This window comes from Stegostoma tigrinum, chromosome 5 (genome assembly GCF_030684315.1).
Source record: "Stegostoma tigrinum isolate sSteTig4 chromosome 5, sSteTig4.hap1, whole genome shotgun sequence".
Classification (NCBI taxonomy): domain Eukaryota; kingdom Metazoa; phylum Chordata; class Chondrichthyes; order Orectolobiformes; family Stegostomatidae; genus Stegostoma; species Stegostoma tigrinum.
Genome location: NC_081358.1, coordinates 3,539,785 through 3,558,612, shown reverse-complemented (window position 1 = coordinate 3,558,612; position 18,828 = coordinate 3,539,785). Strand labels below are relative to the sequence as shown.

General features: G+C 40.3%; 1 protein-coding gene across 5 annotated transcripts; it reads left to right on the top strand.

The window, feature by feature from the left end:
- The first annotated feature begins 380 nt into the window (after positions 1–380).
- LOC125451967 (probable G-protein coupled receptor 141) lies at positions 381–18,507 on the top strand. Of its 5 annotated transcripts, XM_048529790.1 has the most exons (4): positions 1,011–1,135; positions 10,250–10,392; positions 12,742–12,817; positions 17,124–18,507. In XM_048529790.1, the coding sequence occupies exon 4, from the start codon at positions 17,215–17,217 to the stop codon at positions 18,046–18,048; it is 834 nt and encodes a 277-aa protein (XP_048385747.1). In that variant the 5' UTR covers positions 1,011–1,135; positions 10,250–10,392; positions 12,742–12,817; positions 17,124–17,214; the 3' UTR covers positions 18,049–18,507. The 5 variants fall into 5 exon arrangements, with proteins under 5 accessions (XP_048385745.1, XP_048385747.1, XP_048385746.1 ...); XM_048529788.1 differs by lacking the exons at positions 1,011–1,135; positions 12,742–12,817 and adding an exon at positions 381–501; XM_048529789.1 differs by lacking the exon at positions 12,742–12,817 and having other exon boundaries at positions 10,253–10,392.
- The last annotated feature ends 321 nt before the right edge of the window (positions 18,508–18,828 follow it).

The window sequence follows — 18,828 nt, the reverse complement described above, 5'->3', positions numbered from 1 at the left end:
GATTTCCTTCCCTAAAAGGTCATTAATTAACCAGACTGGTTTTAATATTTTAATTTTAATATATACATACTCGTACATACATACATACTCACTATCAGGCTAGTTTTTAATTCCTAATTTTACTTTTATTGATTTCAGATATGTTCATCTGCCATGGTGAGATTCAAACGTATTTTCCTAGAACATTAACATTTGAAGACTACTAGATCAGTGAAATTATCACCTCCTGTTCATCATCAACTTGAGAAGATCCGTTGCAGGAATCTTTGCTGAGTTTAATTTCCTATTTCTATGGCCATTTGATCTTTTCACTTCCTGATAGATACAATCTTTACATCTCAACCATCAGTTTCTGAAAAATTGTTGTTGGATCTTTCACAGCTACTGACAGGAGAGTCTGATCTGGATTGTAGCTTTCCTGAAACTGGATGCGACGGATGGTCCAGTCAACACCTCATAGTAGAGGTCACATGTCTGACAAGCCAGGAGACACAAGCTACAGTATTGTATTTTATCTTATAAACCCGCTCAAAGCTCAGTTATCCTAACTTTATTGATGTTGTTCCACTTCCCTTCTTTCTATCTAATGTCTATAGTTTTGAACAGCCAACCAATGCTCTTTTCAGATTCTGTCTGACCTCTGTTTTCTCAGTATTTTGTGTTCAATTTCCAGTTTCCATCTTACATTTTTTTCTCTCCTGATAGCTATCGCATATGTGTTGACTAGAAACTACAACCCAGTGGTATAACATCTTAAAGTATGCTTACAATCAAGATTCTACCATATAAGGTCATATTGAAGCAGTCTACTCTGCAGAGGTTTTGGAGAAAATCTTAGAAGTGGGTACAACTTTAGTGTTGAAACCTGTGGTTAAACTAACAGTGTCCTCTTGGGTTGAATGATCTATTTCCAGTTTAACTTCTATGTGTAACCTGTAGTCACAGATGCAGTGTTGGTGCATGCAAAAAGGAATTGTTTGATTTACAATGATTGCCTGCTCCGCCTTTTCCTGAGTGTCAGACAGTTGCTTCCATGTTTTAGCACTGACAGCTTTTTCTGCAAATTTCAAGTGGCATAAAAATCAGCATCAACTAACTTTGATTTAAGACCAAGTTCTTCATGCACAGGATTTTGGTAGGATGAGTTATTTAAAATTCTATTGCTGCATTTTGAGAACTGTTTTGAAATTAAATGTAGTCAAGTGCCTCTTGGTTTCAGTGCAAATAAGTAAGATTTTTGCGTTAGTAACTAGAGTGTCGCATTTTGCTGTGTGTGTTTCTGTGGTTTTGACCAATGCTATTTATAATTCATAGCTTGCACGCTACTGTAGAGTTACATATGCTTTTGCTTCTGCTTTCTGAAAACAATAACATGACTGTTTCTAAAACACTGATATTCCAGTAACTATTATTCATATGATTTAGAATATGAATGTTGTTTTGTTATTCACCTGGTCATGTCTGATTCCATCCTTCTCCGCTGCCCAGAAATGGAAGTTTCACAGCGAAGATGACTGAACAGAGATAAAGAATGGCCTCTTGTTCAATATTCTATAGAATTTCACAAATTGAGCTAATTAGAAGTAAAGCTTGACACCCTTTTACATTAGTGAGTTGGGAACAAGAAGGTGGCATAGTGGTGGGTTTGCTACCTCTGGGATGGGAGGCCTGAGTTCAACTCCCAGCTGCTTCTGAGATGCATGATAATTTCTCTGAACAGGTTGCTTAATATATTTAGGAATATAAAGGGTAGCATGTAGTCCCTGGAGCCTGTTCCACCATTAAATTACATGATGATTGACCCACAACTTAATTTGCCTACTCGACTCGCATACTCAAATATTGGTGAAAAATGAGACGTTGTCAAATCTATGTGTCTGACATTTTTGTGACAAATGCAACAATGCTAAAATTTAAACATTTACAACAATATATACTATAGAAGAGGATTCAGAATAGTTGGTAAATGGATTTTGATTTGTCAATGCATTGTCATGAAGAAAGCTACCAGAACAATAGGTTCCTCAAGCTCCCATGCAATCAAAAAAGGTGCAAGGTGTGAGTGTATGCCTTTTGTTTTCAGAGAACTGGTCCCTCCATTATTGAGCTTGAATAATCATCTTAAATTGATTGCTTACTGTAAGTGACATATATTGCTGTCCATCATTTACATTAACAATTTGTACTTTGGAATAAATAAACATAATTTCTAATTTGGCAGATTGCATTAAATTAGGAGAGGTAGTCAATGCTGAGGAGGAGAGCAAAATGATTAAAGGTCTACACTTATATACAAGAACTTATAAGTTCTTGTAGCCAGTCTTGTGACATACCCCATCAATGGGAACACTGTTGATGATTGAGGATTCAGGAATGGTCATATTGTTAAATGTCAAAAGGAGATGGTTAGATTCCCTCTAGTGTGTCGACATGAGAACTTGACAAAAAGCTTGTATTGAGGTATTCTGTTAAATCCCAAGTGAAACTAAATACTTTTAGAAAGTGGAGTAAATAGAATTCCTAACTATGAGGTGAGTAGACTTCTGAGAAGTTAGATTTTGGATCCTTGATATCTTTTTTTCAATACAAAAAACAAAACCGTACACAAATACGCCAAGTGTGGAGTCACCAACACCCTGTACAGTTGTAACAAGGCTTCCATATTTTTATACTCCGGCCCTCTAACAGTAAAGGCCAAACTTCCACTTGCCTTCTTAATTACCTGCTGCACAATCATGCTAACATTCTGTTTCATGCACAACAACATCCCATCTTTCCACGTAATATATTTTTGAAGTTTCCATTTAAATAATTGTTGGCTATTCCAGGAAAGGTTTTAAAAAGTAAAATTATGACTATTGAGTCCTTACATTGGAATGATTAGGGGATTCCTTTCTTTGCTGGTCATTGATTGCCAAGATGATCACAGCAATGTTTATGCCTGAAGCTATGTGGTGTGAATGTTATTCACTATGTTGTCTTGAACTGGTCTCACCCACTGGTGGAGATTGGTTTTCGCACTGTACCCCATCAAATTCTTTATTTCTTTAAAGAACTTTAGTAACATTTCCTTTAATTTGCCTTAGTCAAAAGAATCCAAGCTTAGGTTGAGCAAGCTGCTCTCACAATTTACCTTTTATACATTTCTTCTGCTGCACCTTCTCCAGGGATATAATGCTCTTCCTGAGGGGCAGTGTCCAGAATTTAATGCAGTACTTTGGATGTGATATTACCAGAGGCCTATACACTGTTGTATAACTTCCACTTTTGTGTACTTCAGCTCCCTTTGAAATAAACATTAAAATTCCATTAACCATATAAATATTTTTGATACCTGTCCAGTAGTTTTGTGATTTCTGTAAATGTTTTAAATCTCTCTGCTCATCCATAGTTTCTTGTCTTTTACTTCTTTTTTGATCATTCACAAATATTTAGGTCAATGATTAGGCTAATTGTCAATTGCCCTTGAGGGGATGGTGTTGCTGATCTGCCTTCTTGTTCTGCTGCAACCTATGTGATGAGGTACATCCATGGTGCTGTAGGGGAGGGAGTTTGAGGATTTTGACCTAGCAACAATAAGGTTACAGCATCATAGTTCCAAGTCAGAATGTTGAGACTCTTGCAGGGGAACTTGCAGGTAGCTGCAGCCTCAGTATCTGTGTCTCTTTTCCTTCTAGATGGTAGAGGTCACAGGATTGAAAAATGCTGTTTAAGGAGTATTTAGAAAATGTACTGATCTATCTTTCCCAGGCACAAACTGCATTACCTCATATCTATTGATACTAAATTCCAACTGCCACATAAATGTTGCTTTACAACACTTTGTGCTCAACTACACTACTCTATCATCCCATTAAAAATACTGCTCTCAGCAAACTTAGAGAAAAAAAAAGCCACTAATCCAAGTCATTTATAACATTCATGAGATTATTTATGATTGAAATCAGTATCTTCATCATGCAGAATTAAGTAGTCATCAATGTAGAATATTATCTATCTTTTACATCTGTACATTGTAAGCAGACTGTTGGTGGTGGTGGTAACGGTGGAGAATACTTAGTTGAGAAAATAAGACATTTATGTGAAAATCTTGACAAAAGAATAGCAGTGGATAAAAATGGGTGAAAACGAGAAGTGACAGAAGTGAAAAGCCCAGAAATGAACTGCCAATCTGTCAGAAATTAGCAAAAGGTTGCTTGTAGACTCTCATATTCATGAGGAAATTAAATGAAGTTATGGAAATACACTGCTGAGGTAATTATAGGCTCTCACCAAAGGATACTCATTTCAGTAATCTGACCCAAACCTGAGTCCAATCCCTGAAGTGAGAAGAGATTCCAGCTCAACATGTCTTCTAATCCTCTCCTGCCAATGCTCTTGATTTGAATGTACATATAAATTTTGAAATCAGCAATGTTCATAACAGTTTCGTTTATCCTGTACAAAGACTGCTCTTAAAATAACTGAACAACTTGTTTTCTTCCAGTATACTGCAGTGAGTAAACACGTTTTCTAAACAGATTCCTATAATTAATTTGCAGACAATATTATGTTGTAACTAAAACACATGGATTCTAGTAACTGTAAAACAAACTACCAAAACACATATCTATTGAGATATAAGCTGAAAGACACAATTTAAATGATTATAAGATTTATGGAAATTATCTTCATTACAGCCATCTTTCAAATTTGATATAGTTACAAATATCAATCTTGCCCGGAGAGGTATTTCTGCTGATTTACATCAACTACGAAATATTGCTACATAAATTATTGTGCTCCTATTCTTAAATAATTTCAAGTTCAAAATTTAACATTTTCATTCTTATCATTAAGACTGTACAAAAATACTCCAATTGATTCTAGTGCCTCATAATCGTTTTCCTATCTGAAAGGAATTATCTAAGTCTGAGTCGCAGTTAATGTATGGCTTGTAATAGTTTCAGGAACTATAAGAATTTTCCACTTGTTTCATGTTACAGATTGGGGTTCAAAGATAGCTAGCTGATCATTACAAAAACAAAATATAGCAAAAATTGGGAGTCTAGAATAAAAACAGAAAATTCTGGAAATACAGAGGAGGAGAGAGCAAAAACAAAGTCAGTGGCTAGGTTTTTCCAGGCCCTTTGCACACAAACTTGGACATGTAGAATAATGCTAATGGCATTGGAACAGAGTTAAGATTTCGTAGTTAAAATCCAAAAGAATAATCTTTGGGCTTGAAATGTGAAACTCTGTTTCTCTTCCCACAAATTCTGCCAGATCTTAGGAGCACAAAAGCTGATGTTTCGGTCCAAGACCCTTCACCAGAAAAGGGGGAGGCAGACAGGGTTCTGAAATAAATAGAGAGAGAGGGGGAGGCGGATCGAAGATGCAGAGAGGAGAAGATAGGAGGAGAGAAGACAGACAAGTTAAAGAGGGATGGAGCCAGTAGAGATGAGTGTAGTTGGGGAGGTAGGGAGAGGATGTCAATCTGGGGAGGATGGATGGGTCAAGGGGACGTGATGAGGTTAGTAGGCAGGAAATGGGGGTGCAGCTTGAGGTGGGAGGAGGGGATAGGTGAGAGGAAGAACAGGATTGGGAGTCGGGAACGAGCTGGGCTGGTTTTGGGATGCAGTAGGGGGAGGGGAGATTTTGAAGCTTGTGAAATCCACATTGATACCATTGGGCTGCAGGGCTCCCAAGCCGAATATGAGTTGCCTTTCCTGCAACCTTCGAGGGGCATCGTTGTGGGCACTGCAGGAGGCCCAGAATGGACATGTTGTCTAGGGAATGGGAGGGGGAGTTGAAATGGTTTGCGACTGGGAGGTGCGATTGTTTATTGCGAACCGAGCATAGGTGTTCTGCAAAGCGGCGCCCAACCTCTTTGTTCCCCAACCCCGCATTGCCTGCTCTATCTCCTTCCCAAAATCAATAAACCCGCCTGCCCAATGGTTTCTCCAATGTAGAGGAGGCCACAGTGGGTACAGCGGATGCAGTTTACCACATTGGCAGATGTGCAGGTGAACATCTGCTTGATGTGGAAAGTCTTGTTGGGGCCTGGGATGCTGGTGAGGGAGGACGTATGGGGGCAAGTGTAGCACTTCCTGTGGTTGCCGGGAAAGTGCTGGGTGTGGTGGGGTTGGAGGGGAGTGTGGAGCGGACAAGGGAGTCACGAAGATAGTGGTCCCTCCGGAAAGCACTTAAGGGTGGGGATGGAAAAATATCTTTGGTGATGAGGTCGGATTGCAGGCAGCGGAAGTGTCAGAGGATGATGTGTTGGATCCGGAGGTTTGTTGGGTGGTATGTGAGGACGAGGGAGATTCTCTTTTGGCGGTTATTGCTGGGGTGGGGCGTGAGGGATGAGTTGCGGGAATTGCGGGAGACATGGTCGAGGGCGTTCTCGACCACTGTGGGTGGGGGGAGGGTGCGGTTGGTGGGGAGTTGTGGTCCTTGAAAAATTAGGACATTGGAAATGTACTGGAGTGGAATGCCTCATCCTGGGAGCAGATGCGGCAGAGGCAAAGGATTTGGGAATAGGGGATGGAATTTTTGCAGGAAGATGGGTGGGAGGAGGTGTATTCTAGGTAGCTGTGGGAGTCGGTGGGCTTGAAATGGATATCGGTTTTTAGGTGCTTGCCTGAGACGGAGACAGAGAGGTCCAAGAAGGTGGGGGATGTGTTGGAGATGGTCCAGGTGAACTTGAGGTTGGGGTGGAAGGTGTTGGTGAAGTGGATGAACTATTCGAGCTCCTCGTGGGAGCACGAGGCAGCGCCGATACAGTCATCAATGTAACAGAGGAAGAGGTGGGGTTTAGGGCCAGTGTAGGTACGGAAGAGGGATTGTTCCACGTAACCTACAAAGCCGCAGGCATAGCTTGGGCCCATGCGGGTACTCATGGCCACCCACTTTGTCTGTAGGAAGTGGGAGGAATCAAAAGAGAAGTTGTTGAGGGTGAGTACGTGTTCGGCTAGGTGGATGAGGGTGTCAGTGGAAGGGGACTGGTCAGGCCTGCGGGATAGGAGAAGTGGAGGGGCTTTAGGCCATCTGCATGGGGAATGTAGGCGTGTAGGGACTGGACGTCTATGGTGAAAGGGAAATGGGCCATGGGGTCTGGGGAATTGGAAGCTCTGGAGGAGGCAGAAGTTATGGGCGGTGTCAAGGACATAGGTAGGGAGATACTGGACCAAAGGGGGAGAAATGGAGTCCAGATAGGTGGAGATGAGTTCAGTGGAGCAGGAGCAGGTGGAGACAATGGGTCAACCAGGGCAGGCAGGTTTGTGGATTTTGGAAAGCAGATAGAACAGCCCGGTGTGGGGTTGGGGAACAATGAGGTTGGGAGCCGCTTTGCAGAACAAATAACTGCAATAAACAACTGCACCTCCCAGTCGCAAACCATTTCAACTCCCCCTCCCATTCCTTAGACAACATGTCCATCCTGGGCCTCCTGCAGTGCCACAACGATGCCACTCGAAGGTTGCAGAAATAGCAGCTCATATTCTGCTTGGGAACCCTGCAGCCCAATGGTATCAATGTGGATTTCACAAGCTTCAAAATCTCCCCTCCCCCCAACTGCATCCCAAAACCAGCCCAGCTTGTGTCACCTCCCTAACCTGTTCTTCCTCTCACCTATCGTCTCCTCCCACCTCAAGCCACACCCCCATTTCCTACCTACTAACCTCATCCCACCACCTTGACCTGTCCGTCCTCCCCAGACTGACCTATCCCCTCCCTATCTACACTCACATCTACTGGCTCCATCCCCACCCCTTTAACTTGTCTGTCTCCTCTCCACCTATCTTCTCCTATCCATCTTTGATCTGCCTTTCCCTGTCTCCCTATTTATTTCAGAGCCCTCTCCCCCTCCCCCTTTTCTGATGATGAAGGGCATGGGCCCGAAATGTCAGCTGTTGTACTCCTAAGATGCTGCTTGGCCTACTGTGTTCATCCAGCTCCACACTTTGTTATCTCAGGTTCTCCAGCATCTGCAGTTTCCATTATCTCTGCCGCCAGATCTGCTGAGTTTCTCCATTATTCTCTGTTTCCATTTTGCATTCCAGTAGTATTTTGTTATTATTTGCTACTTCTCTTTCAGTTATGCCCACAAAGAGACCCACAGCAATGTGGTTGACTTTTAACTGTTCTCTGGGATATTAGGGATGGGCAATAAATGCTGGCCTACCAAAGATGGCCGCATCCTGTGACTGCATAAGAAAAAGTTCCTCTCTCCGAGAGATTTGTTTTATCTTTTGGCCTGTTCACCTTTAAAAAGGATTGCCCTGCTGTGATTGTAACATCTGAGAGAGCCTTAATGAGCTGAGCGTTGGACAACTGTCTCTCTGGGAAAGCAAGTTCTCCCCATTAGAGCTGCTGGCCAGTTTGTTTGGCTGACTGATCAGTACTCCCAGAAATGCCAGAGCAGAACAGTGGCCACTGCTGGGACTAAAAGCAAGTCCCAAGAAGAAGACAGTTTATCGACCAGACTTGACACCTCGATTTTAGTTGAGGAGAGGTCAATGACCCCAGAGGGATGAAGGAGAGAGATGGAGCAGAAAGTTACAAAGATGGGGAATATGATCTTAGGTCGGTGACCCTAACTCGTAAAATAGACCCCTCAAAGGAGATACCACCAATTTCTTTCCCACCTTTTAGTTCATCTTATAATAGGTTGCTTACCTTACTTCCGCTTTCCTATATTATTGCAATTGATGTTAAGAACCTTAAAAAGCCTACGAGTAGGAAACCGAGGTGAGAAACACCTTACTCATCCCCTATAATGTGGGGCACAGCTTACAGGTGGCAGAGTGCAAGGCTGTTAAGTGACCCCAATGAGCAAAAAAGGAAGCTGTAATATCTGCCCAATTGTTTCTGAGTAGAGACCATATCAATGAAACATGTAGTTAAGTTAAAAGTATGAAGTGATTCATTTTGGAAGGTCGAATTCGAATGCAGAATACAAGGTGAATGGCAGGATTCTTGGCAGTGTGGAGGAACAAAGGGATCTTGGGGTCCATGTCCATAGATCCCTCAAAGTTGCTACCCAAGTTGATAGGGTTGTAAAGAAGGCATATCGTGTGTTGGCTTTCATTGGCAGGGGAATTGAGCTTAAGCGCCACGCGGTTATGCTGCAGATCTATAAAACTCTGGTAAGACCACACTTGGAATATTGTAGACTGTATGGTAGACCCTCTCTGTTGAAGGGTCTAGGCCCGAAACATCAGCTTTTGTGCTCCTGAGATGCTGCTGGGCCTGCTGTGTTCATCCAGCCTCACATTTTATTAACTTGGAATATTGTGTTCAGTTCCTGTCACCTCATTATAGGAAAGATGTGGAAGCTTTAGAAAGGATGCAGAGGAGATTTACTAGGATGCTGCCTGACGTGGAGGGTAGGTCGTGTGAGGAAAGGTTGAGGGATATAGGGCTTTTCTCATTGGAACAAAGAAGGATGAGAGGTGACTTGATAGAGGTGTACAAGATGATTACAGGCATAGATAGAATGGATAGTCAGAGACGTTTTCCCAGGAACGGAAATGACTGTTACAAGGGGGTATAATTTTAAGGTGATTGGAGGAAGGTATAGGGGAGACATCAGAGATAGGTTCTTTACACAGAGTGGCAGGTGTGTGGAATGCACTGCTGGCAGTGGTAGTGGAGTCAGATACTGTACAGACTTTTAAGCAACTCTTGGGTAGGTACATGAAATATAGTAAAATGTAGGGTATACAGGCTAGTTTGATCTTAGTAGGATAATAGATCAGCAGAACATCACGGGCTGAAGGGCCTGTACTGTGCTGTGCTGTTCCATGTTCTATAAGCATCTGCCTTACATTTTTTTCAGAACTCATAATATCATCAATCCATTGCTTCACTGCTGCTATACATTTCAAATGATACAGAAATGCATATATCCACCGGAGGTTATTCTGTGTGGTTGCAGTTAAATTCCTCTTTCGCACAATTCTACGTAGGTTATTCAGAGAGGATTCATCCACTTCATGGTTGCCTGTTTGAGTAAAGCTGGTTTGCAAGAGAGGCAAAACTGCCAGTTAATTGCAAGATAATACTCTCGGATTGCGTAACAAATGCAATTTTTAGGAAGAAGTCATGTGCGTCCTGATTGGTAGAAAGGATGGCATGTAACTGATGAGGCTGTATCCCATGGGAAATTTAAAAAGCAGCTGCACACTTCTCTAATATAAAATGGAACTGCTTTAATGGAAACAGTGTAAGCAGAACAACTAAATATTTATTTGTCTGATTGTTACAGCAGAAATCTTACCAGTAAGAAGAGTGTCCATGATTGCATATACAGTTGTTTGACTGTGGAAAGTAACATCACCTTTAACCGAAACATAAGCAGACAAGTAACACCTGCTTGATTTTTGACTCATCGAGAATTAAGATGTTGAGGTACGATCAGCACAGTAATACTGTTGAAATCTTTCCAACACCTATTCTATGTGTGTTGCATAGAGTTTGAGAAGAGAAGCTATAGTACCTACTGCATTAAACTGTCAAAGCATTTTCTCTTTGTATTTAGTTTGATTTATATGTATTTCATGTTTTCAGATAAAAAAATTATGTTGAATTGATAGTTAAGAAAGTTATGATTTTTTTAAAAGAACGTCATTCAGTGTTCTCATCTTAATTATTGATAATTGTTACAATTTATAAGAAGTCCTTTTTTACAAGAACATTCTCAATACTTTAAAGGGATCAATTAAACAATATCATTTTACTGAATATTAGTAGTAATGATCAAGTAAATTTCTTTGGTTAATTTCATTAAGATTGCAGGGTGGCAGAAGAGTGAAGTTGTCTACTTTGGTTGAAAAAAATTACAGAATGAGAGTATTTCTTAAATGGTAACAGGTGTGAAGTACTGATACTAAAGGGACCTCGGTGTTCTTGTTCATGTCACTAAAAGGTAGTATGTGGGTGCCACAAACAATGAAGGAAAGCAAATGATATGCTGGCCTTCATTGCAAAGGGATTTGAGCATAGGAATGAAGATATGTTGCTGCGATTGTATAGAGTCTAAGTTGTGTACAATTTTAGTCTCCTTATCTCAGAGGAAGGGCAACAGATGGATTACCAGACTGAGAGATTGGGATTATCTTCTCAGAGAAACTGAGGAAATTGGGCCTATTTTATCTAGAGTCTTCAAGAATGTCTTCAATGAGGCAATCTCATTGAAACTTACTAAATTCTTAAGAGTGTGACATGGTGGGTGTTGATAGGATGTTAGTTTGGCCTGTACAGTACCAATCTAGCAAAGATAATTTTCACGATGTAGCTTAAGCTGTCCTATTCAAGAGATGGAGTTTGTTACAAGGAGGATGTTAGTGACTTTCTACGTTTCCCATTCCTTAATCCATTTGATGTCGATTAGTCAACCTTGCTGTTTTGTCTTATGGTACCAAGACAGAAGGTGGACAGTAAGTGGGTTTAACATGTAATTTTGGGCTGTAGTAAAGTGCAAAATGCATGATTCCCAACAGCTTGTGGGTTTATCAATTGGTGGATATGCAAGAGAGTGATGTTTATGAGGACAGGAAGCCAACGGAGCCGCATTGAATACAGGGTTCCAGTTATGATGTACATCGGTGGAATCATCAAGTGTCACCAATATGAGTACTGTGTCAGGCAGGTGCGTGGTTCTCTGCTGCGGAGTATGGCAGCATAAGTGCTGTAGCTTTGTGGTGGTAGCATGTCTTGTGGATCCAACAGCTTAATTGTGAAGTTGTTCCAGTTTCTACCTTTGCTGCCATTTTTTTTCAGATGTCCTTGGAAGGACAAAGACTTATACAGAGGTGACTCCTACATATGTTGGGTTTGGGCCAATCACAATCTAATTGAATGGCAGAGGAGAGTCAGCAGGCTAAAATACCTTCTCCTCTTATGCTCCTAGAACACAACAAATATACAAACTTGTGAATTAAGAGAAGTAGACCACTTGAGCTTGCTCCATCATTCAATAAAGGTCATGGTTCATTTGATTAGTCCACATTCCAGTATACCCAAGGGTCTAGGCCTGAAACGTCAGCTTTTGTGCCGCTAAGATGCTGCTTGGCCTGCTGTGTTCATCCAGCTCCACTCTTTCTTATCTTGGATTCTCCAGCATCTGCAGTTCACATTATCCCTACCCCTAATAACATTTCACATTGCTGCATATCAAGCGTAGTCTACCTTAAAAATAATTCAAGGACTCTGCTTCCATCAGCTTTCAAGGAAAACAATTCCAAAGGCTTATGCACTTCTTTGAGAAAGAATATCTCTTTATTTCTGTCTCAAATGAGAAACCCGTCATTTTTGTAATCCCAAAGGATGGATTCTCCCACACGCATACAAGACTGCTGAGAATTTTATTTTTCAATCAAATCAGTATTACACTTCTAAACTCCAAGGTTTACAACCTTAGCCTGTCCAAATATGACTCTAACCAGTGCAGAAATTTGCCTGATTTCCAGTTTTTCAAGTTTTGTTACGGCTTCTTCATGCCATACATGGTCAAATGTGGCCTTCTCACTTCACCTCTGGAATTCAGCTCTCTTGTCCACATCTAAACCAAGAATGTAAGGAGATCAGGAGTTGAGTGTCCACGAGGGGGGATCCCAAAATTAGTGCTAGTGAGCAGCTATGGTTAAGCAGCTACTGCTTGATATTACTGTTGATGACATTTGCCATAACTGTATTTATAATTGATGGTAACTGGGTGGTAATTGACTGGGTAAGATTTGTTCTGCTTTTTATTTACAGGATATGTTCAGGCACTTTTCCACATTTTTCAGATAGATCCCATTATCATAGCTATACTGGAAAAGCTTGGCAAAAGGTATGGTAAATTCGGCAGCATGTCTTCAGTGCTAGTGCCAAAATGTTGTCAAAATTCTGTACTCTTTGCAATATCCAATGCCTTTAAGCCATTCCTTGAAAACATGTGGAATGAATTGAATTGACTAAAGACTGGTACCAGTGATGCTGGGGCCCTCTGCAGGAGGTTGAGATGGTTTATGCACTCAGCACTTCTGGCTGAAGATTGTAACAAATGCCTTATCTTTTGCATTGTTGCACTTGTAACAATGCTGTCATTTTAAAATTTTTCTGAAGAAGGGTCTCGACCCGAAAGGTCAGCTTCCCTACTCCTCTGATGCTGCTTGGCCTGCTCTGTTCATCCAGCTCTATACCTTGTTATCTCAGATTCTCCAGCATCAGCAGTTCCTACTACTTCTGTCATTTTAAAACGTTATTTTGTCCTGGTTTTTTTTTGGGTGAGGTTGTAAGGCAGCATACCAGAACCACTAGAGGTCTTTACGTTTTTTTTTGAAAAGGTGTAACAATGGATGCAGCTTGAACGGGAGTGGCTAGCTCTTACAGACCAGGCTTTCTAAGTTTTTTTTTCCCCCTGAACCATTAGAAGCGGTTCAAGATCTCAGAAGAGTTGGAAGCTTCAGCGAATAATTCCTAGCTGCTACTTGCTCTGCAATTTTTCTTTATGTTGCTTTCTTCTGAATTGGAGGACCATGTAAGATTCTGTGTCTGAATTTACTTTTTTGCCAAGTGGTGTGCTTATGAGGTGTTATTATGTTGGAACAATTACGTAGTAATAGGTACTGTATCTATTATTTAGTTATGTTACTCTAAATTCCCCTATGTTTTGTTTGTATTTTAGCCATAGTGTTTAAATAATAAGATCTGAATAATATCCAGACTTGGGCTGACAAGTGGCAAGAAACACTAGTACCACAACAATACCAGGCACTGACCATCTCTAATAAAAGACAATCTAATCACCGTCCTTTGATATCCAATAGCATTACCATTGCTGAATTCCTCACTATCAACATCCTGGGGGTTACTATTGACCAGGAACTCAGCTGGACGCACCATATTAATACAATGGTTACAAGAGTAGGTAAAAGGCAAGGAATACAGCAGCAAATACTGAGTTACTTACCATTGTCTCTCAAAAGCCTGTCCACATCTATAAGCACAAATCAGGAGTGTGATAGAATAGTTTACCTGGATGGGTGCAGCTCCAACAATACTCGAGCTTGCAACCATCCAGGACAAAGCAGCCCACTTGACTGGCACCACATCCACCCTGTCCACCACCTCAGTAGCAGCAGTGTGTGCTATCTATAAGATCCTTAGACATTACCTTCCAAACCCACAGCCACTTCCATTTAGGAGGACAAGGGTGGCAGATACATGGGAACACCACCATTTGCAAATTCCCTTCCGAGCAACTCACCATACAGAATTGTAAATATATCACCATTCCTTCACTGTTGCTTGGTTAAAATCTTGGAACTTTCTCCCTAATGACATTGTGGGTCAACCCACAGCACATGGACTGCAGTGGTTCAAGAAGGTAGTTCACCACCACCTTCTCAAGGGTAACTAGGGACAGGTAATAAATGCTGGCCCAATCAGTGAAACTGTCATCCCATGAATGAATACTAAAAAGTGTTTTTAAGTCAGTATGGTGAGTGGCTTGCAGGTGAGCTTGCAACTGGTGGTGTTCTTCTGTAACAGCTGCCTTTGTCCTTCAAGGTAGAAGTGGTTATGGGTTTGGAAGGTGCTACCTAAAGAACTTTGGTGAATTTATGCAATGGCGGAGGAGAGAGTGGATGTTTATGATGCCAACCAAGTGGGTTGCTTTGTCCTGATGATGTTAAGTTTCTTGACTGCTGCTAGAGGTGCATTCATTCAGAGAGTGGGGAATACTCCATCACTCTCTGACTCATCTCATAGATGGTCAACAGGCTTGGGGAATCAGGAGATGAGCTACTTGCTGCAGGATTCCTAGCCTCAAATATAATCATATTCATATGACTAGTTCAGTTCAGTTCCTGGTCGATGGTATCACCCAGGATGTTTGTAGTGCGTTGAACCAGGGTTAATTTCCTTGCTTGATGGTTACGGTAGAATGGGGATTATGCCAGACTGTGAAGTTCCACATTATGTTTGAGCGCAATTCTGCTGCTGCTGCTGACGATCCACATTACCTCATGGCTACCCAGTCTAGCGTTTCTAGATTTGTTCAAGGTCTGCTCGATATAGCATAGTGCTAGTGCCTCACAATATGATGGAGGACAATCACAATCTGAAAGTGGGAATTTGTTTTGGTCTGTCTCTGTGTAGTCACTTCTGTTGTCTGTCCTGCCTTTCGGACAGGACATTCGAGGATGGTGATGGTGCTAAGGTATTTTGTATAAAGTATGATTCCATGATTATTATGTATGACTATTTCAGGGTGATGCATGACCAGTCTGGTTGACAGATTTCACAATTTTGGTACTAATCTTCATACATTGGTGGGGAGGACTTTGCAGGATCAAAACAACTGAGTTTGCTGATGTCATTACCAGTGCTAAGATTCAAAAGCTAGTCCTTCTTTTGCCTAAACTTTGACAAAAAAGTTGTAATGAGGTCTGGAGTTAAGTGGCCCAGACAAAACCCAATCTGAGCAGTGAGTAGTTTATTGCTGAGTAAGTCCTACTTGTTAGGTAGTTTGATGACACCTTCCTTCACTTTGCTGATGATTATGACCAGATTGATAGGTGGTTATTGGCCAGATTGGATCTGTCCTAATTTTTTGTATGCTGGTCAAATTTTAGAAATTTTCCACATTGAATGTTAGATACCAGTGTAGTAGCTATGCAGGAATAATGTGATTAGTGACATAGTTAGTTTTGGAACACAAATTTTCAGTATTCTAGCTAGTTTGTTGTCAAGGTTAAAAACATTTGATGCATCAAATGCTCCTTGATTTCACGTGGAGTGAATTAAGTAAACAGAAGACTGGCTGCTAGGATACAAGGGATCTTAACAGAAGGTTGAGATGCATAATTAACTGAGTGCTTCTGACTGAAGATAAATGCAAATAATCTAAACCAGGAAATTAGTACATAATCTATGTTGATGCTCCAGGTCAGTACACTAGGAATATTGGGTTGTCATTCAATGGGGCTTGAAAAGCAAGGCTAACCCATTCCATTGCATTACAGAAGAGCAGGGAATACTTCCACTTTCAGTTTAACCACCTGGATATTACAAGCAAATAGAGAAAATGCCAGAAAGTAAATATTTCAGATAGAGTCATAGAGTTATGCAGCTTGGAAACAGAACTTTCAGTCCAACTTGTCCACGCCAACCAGATAACCTAAACTCATCAAGTCCTATTTGGCCCATATCCCTCAAAACCCTTCCTGTTCGTGTAGCCATCCAGATGCCTTTTAAATGTAGTAATTGTACCTGCCTCCACCATCTCCAATGGCAGCTCATTGCATAAATGCACTGCTCTTTATGTGAACAAGTTATCCCTCAAGTTCATATTAAATCTTTCCCCTCCTACCTTAAAACTATGCCCTCAAGTTCTGGAATCCCCTACCCCGGATGAAGACCTTGATTATTTGCCTTATCCATTCAGCCTCTGACACATTCAACTCCATCTTGGAACTATTCAATGCTTTGTCCTCAACTACTTTTCTGTGACAGAGAATTCCATCAGCCCACCATATTCGAGTTGAAGAAATTTCTCATGAAGAAAATGTGCATGACACAGAGTTTATCCAGCACTTTCTGCCTTTATTTCAGAATTTCCAGCATCCACAGCATTTTGCATTTAAATGTGTGCAATAATTTGATTAATTTAACTGCTTCTACTGTTCAGACAACAACCATTGTTCCTAATTCTGCTTTTGCCAGTCACACCTTTTCTAGATCCATCTTTTGTTTCTCCACTTCACTCATTTACAAATCTGTTTCGCCTGGCATCATCACAGGTACAATTTGTTCTCATTTCTGTAACACATTAACTTGAGAGATTTTATTGCAGTTATTTTTTATTTGACCATTCATTGACAATGTTTGTAAGATCTTGTATAAAATGACTACTAGAAATGGCAATATAAGAGTGACTGCATTTCAATAAAATCTTAATCCATGTAGAATGCTTTGAGATGTTCCAAAAGGCGCGTCTCAGTATTATGGTTAGATTGAAGTTCAAGTCAAATTAAAAGGTCTGTATACCATAAGTTTGGGTTTATGAACAAAAGCTTTCCTCTGTGTATGCAAGTAAATTTCAGTGAAAGTATTACTATGTTGATAAACTTAAGAATTTTGTTTTAATGAAGGTTGGACAACAAACCAAACTCATCAGATACAGAAATTACAGAACAACCTGCAATATCTACTGAAGACACTTCCAACTCTTCAGGCTATCAAATGAATCATAATTTACATGAACAGAACCAATTTGCTTTAATAGCATTGTACTCTATTGTGTTTGTAGGAGGAGTTATTGGAGCTAGTGTTATGTTATTTCGAATTCTGAAGAATGACAAGAATTCAAAATCATTTATCATCATCAATCTATTAGTAGCACATGTGATTTTTCTAATAACTGTGCCATTTCGTGTTTCTTACTATGCAATTAAAGAATGGAAGTTTGGGTTAGTTTTCTGTAAGTTAGTCAGTGCTGTTATACACATTCACATGTACTTAACCTTTGCATTTTATGTGATCATCGTCATCAATAGATTTCATAATGTCTTTCAAAAGAGTGACAGACTAAAGGCTTACAAACCATGGAACGTTTTAGTGTTCAGTGCAGTTGTATGGCTTGTGGTGGCTGTGGTTATTTCAATATTTCTAATGAATTATGGCAGTTATCTGGAATATGACAAAAATCAGTGTTTTCACTTTGAAACTGAAATTTCATCACCAACTGTCAGGCTAACCAATTACATTTTAATCAGCACAACAATTTGTACAGTTATCATTTTGCTCATCTGGCAGATAGGTATAATGTTAAATCTGGTTTTCAAGCATGGCTCACAAACATGTGCACATCAAGTCTTTCGTGCCCAACTAAAGACATTAACATTTATATTGATAATGTTTGTGTTTTTTGTTCCATATCTTGGATTCCGAGCATATTACATCAAAGAATCGAAGAATTGCTCATCAATTATATATTCACTTAACGAAGCAGGTTTATCCATTACTGGAATGAGTTGTTTTGACTTGTTAATTTTTTGGATATGGCATTCCGTTTAAAACCTTACCAAGCAGCGAGGTACAAGCCCATGGTGACTGTAAACTGTGTGTAGTTACTTGATCAGTTTTTTTTTAGAGCAAGTTGAACATCCCACACTTTGAAATACCAAATCAAATGGATTAGAACAGTAAATTGCTACTTGAGGTATAAATTTGATATCAAGGACAATTGAGAATTATATAATCATAAAAGCATGTCCATTATTCTAAATCCATGCAGCAACATTTTTGTGAAAGATAAAACAAGTTTTGATGCACCCACTTAACTGTTATTGATGTGATTTTTAACATGGTTTCCTGTTCAATCCTCTGATGGATAAGCTGAATTTAAATTCAAGACAGAACTCATACATTATTTTTACATTATTACTGAGTTATGCAAAGGCATCCTGGGTGAAGATGTGTTAGATTTTCTCCAAAGATACATACATTGTAATGGATTGTGATGTAAAGCTTTCAAACCTGTACAGCATTATTTTACTTTTTAATTATTCCATGTAATATATTGTTGTCAAATAAAACAAAATCCACTGCAATCAGAGATAATGGGAACTGCAGATGCTGGAGAATTCCAAGATGATAAAATGTGAGGCTGGATGAACACAGCAGGCCAAGCAGCATCTCAGGAGCACAAAAGCTGACGTTTCGTCCAAGATGATAAAATGTGAGGCTGGATGAACACAGCAGGCCAAGCAGCATCTCAGGAGCACAAAAGCTGACGTTTCGTTCCAAGATGATAAAATGTGAGGCTGGATGAACACAGCAGGCCAAGCAGCATCG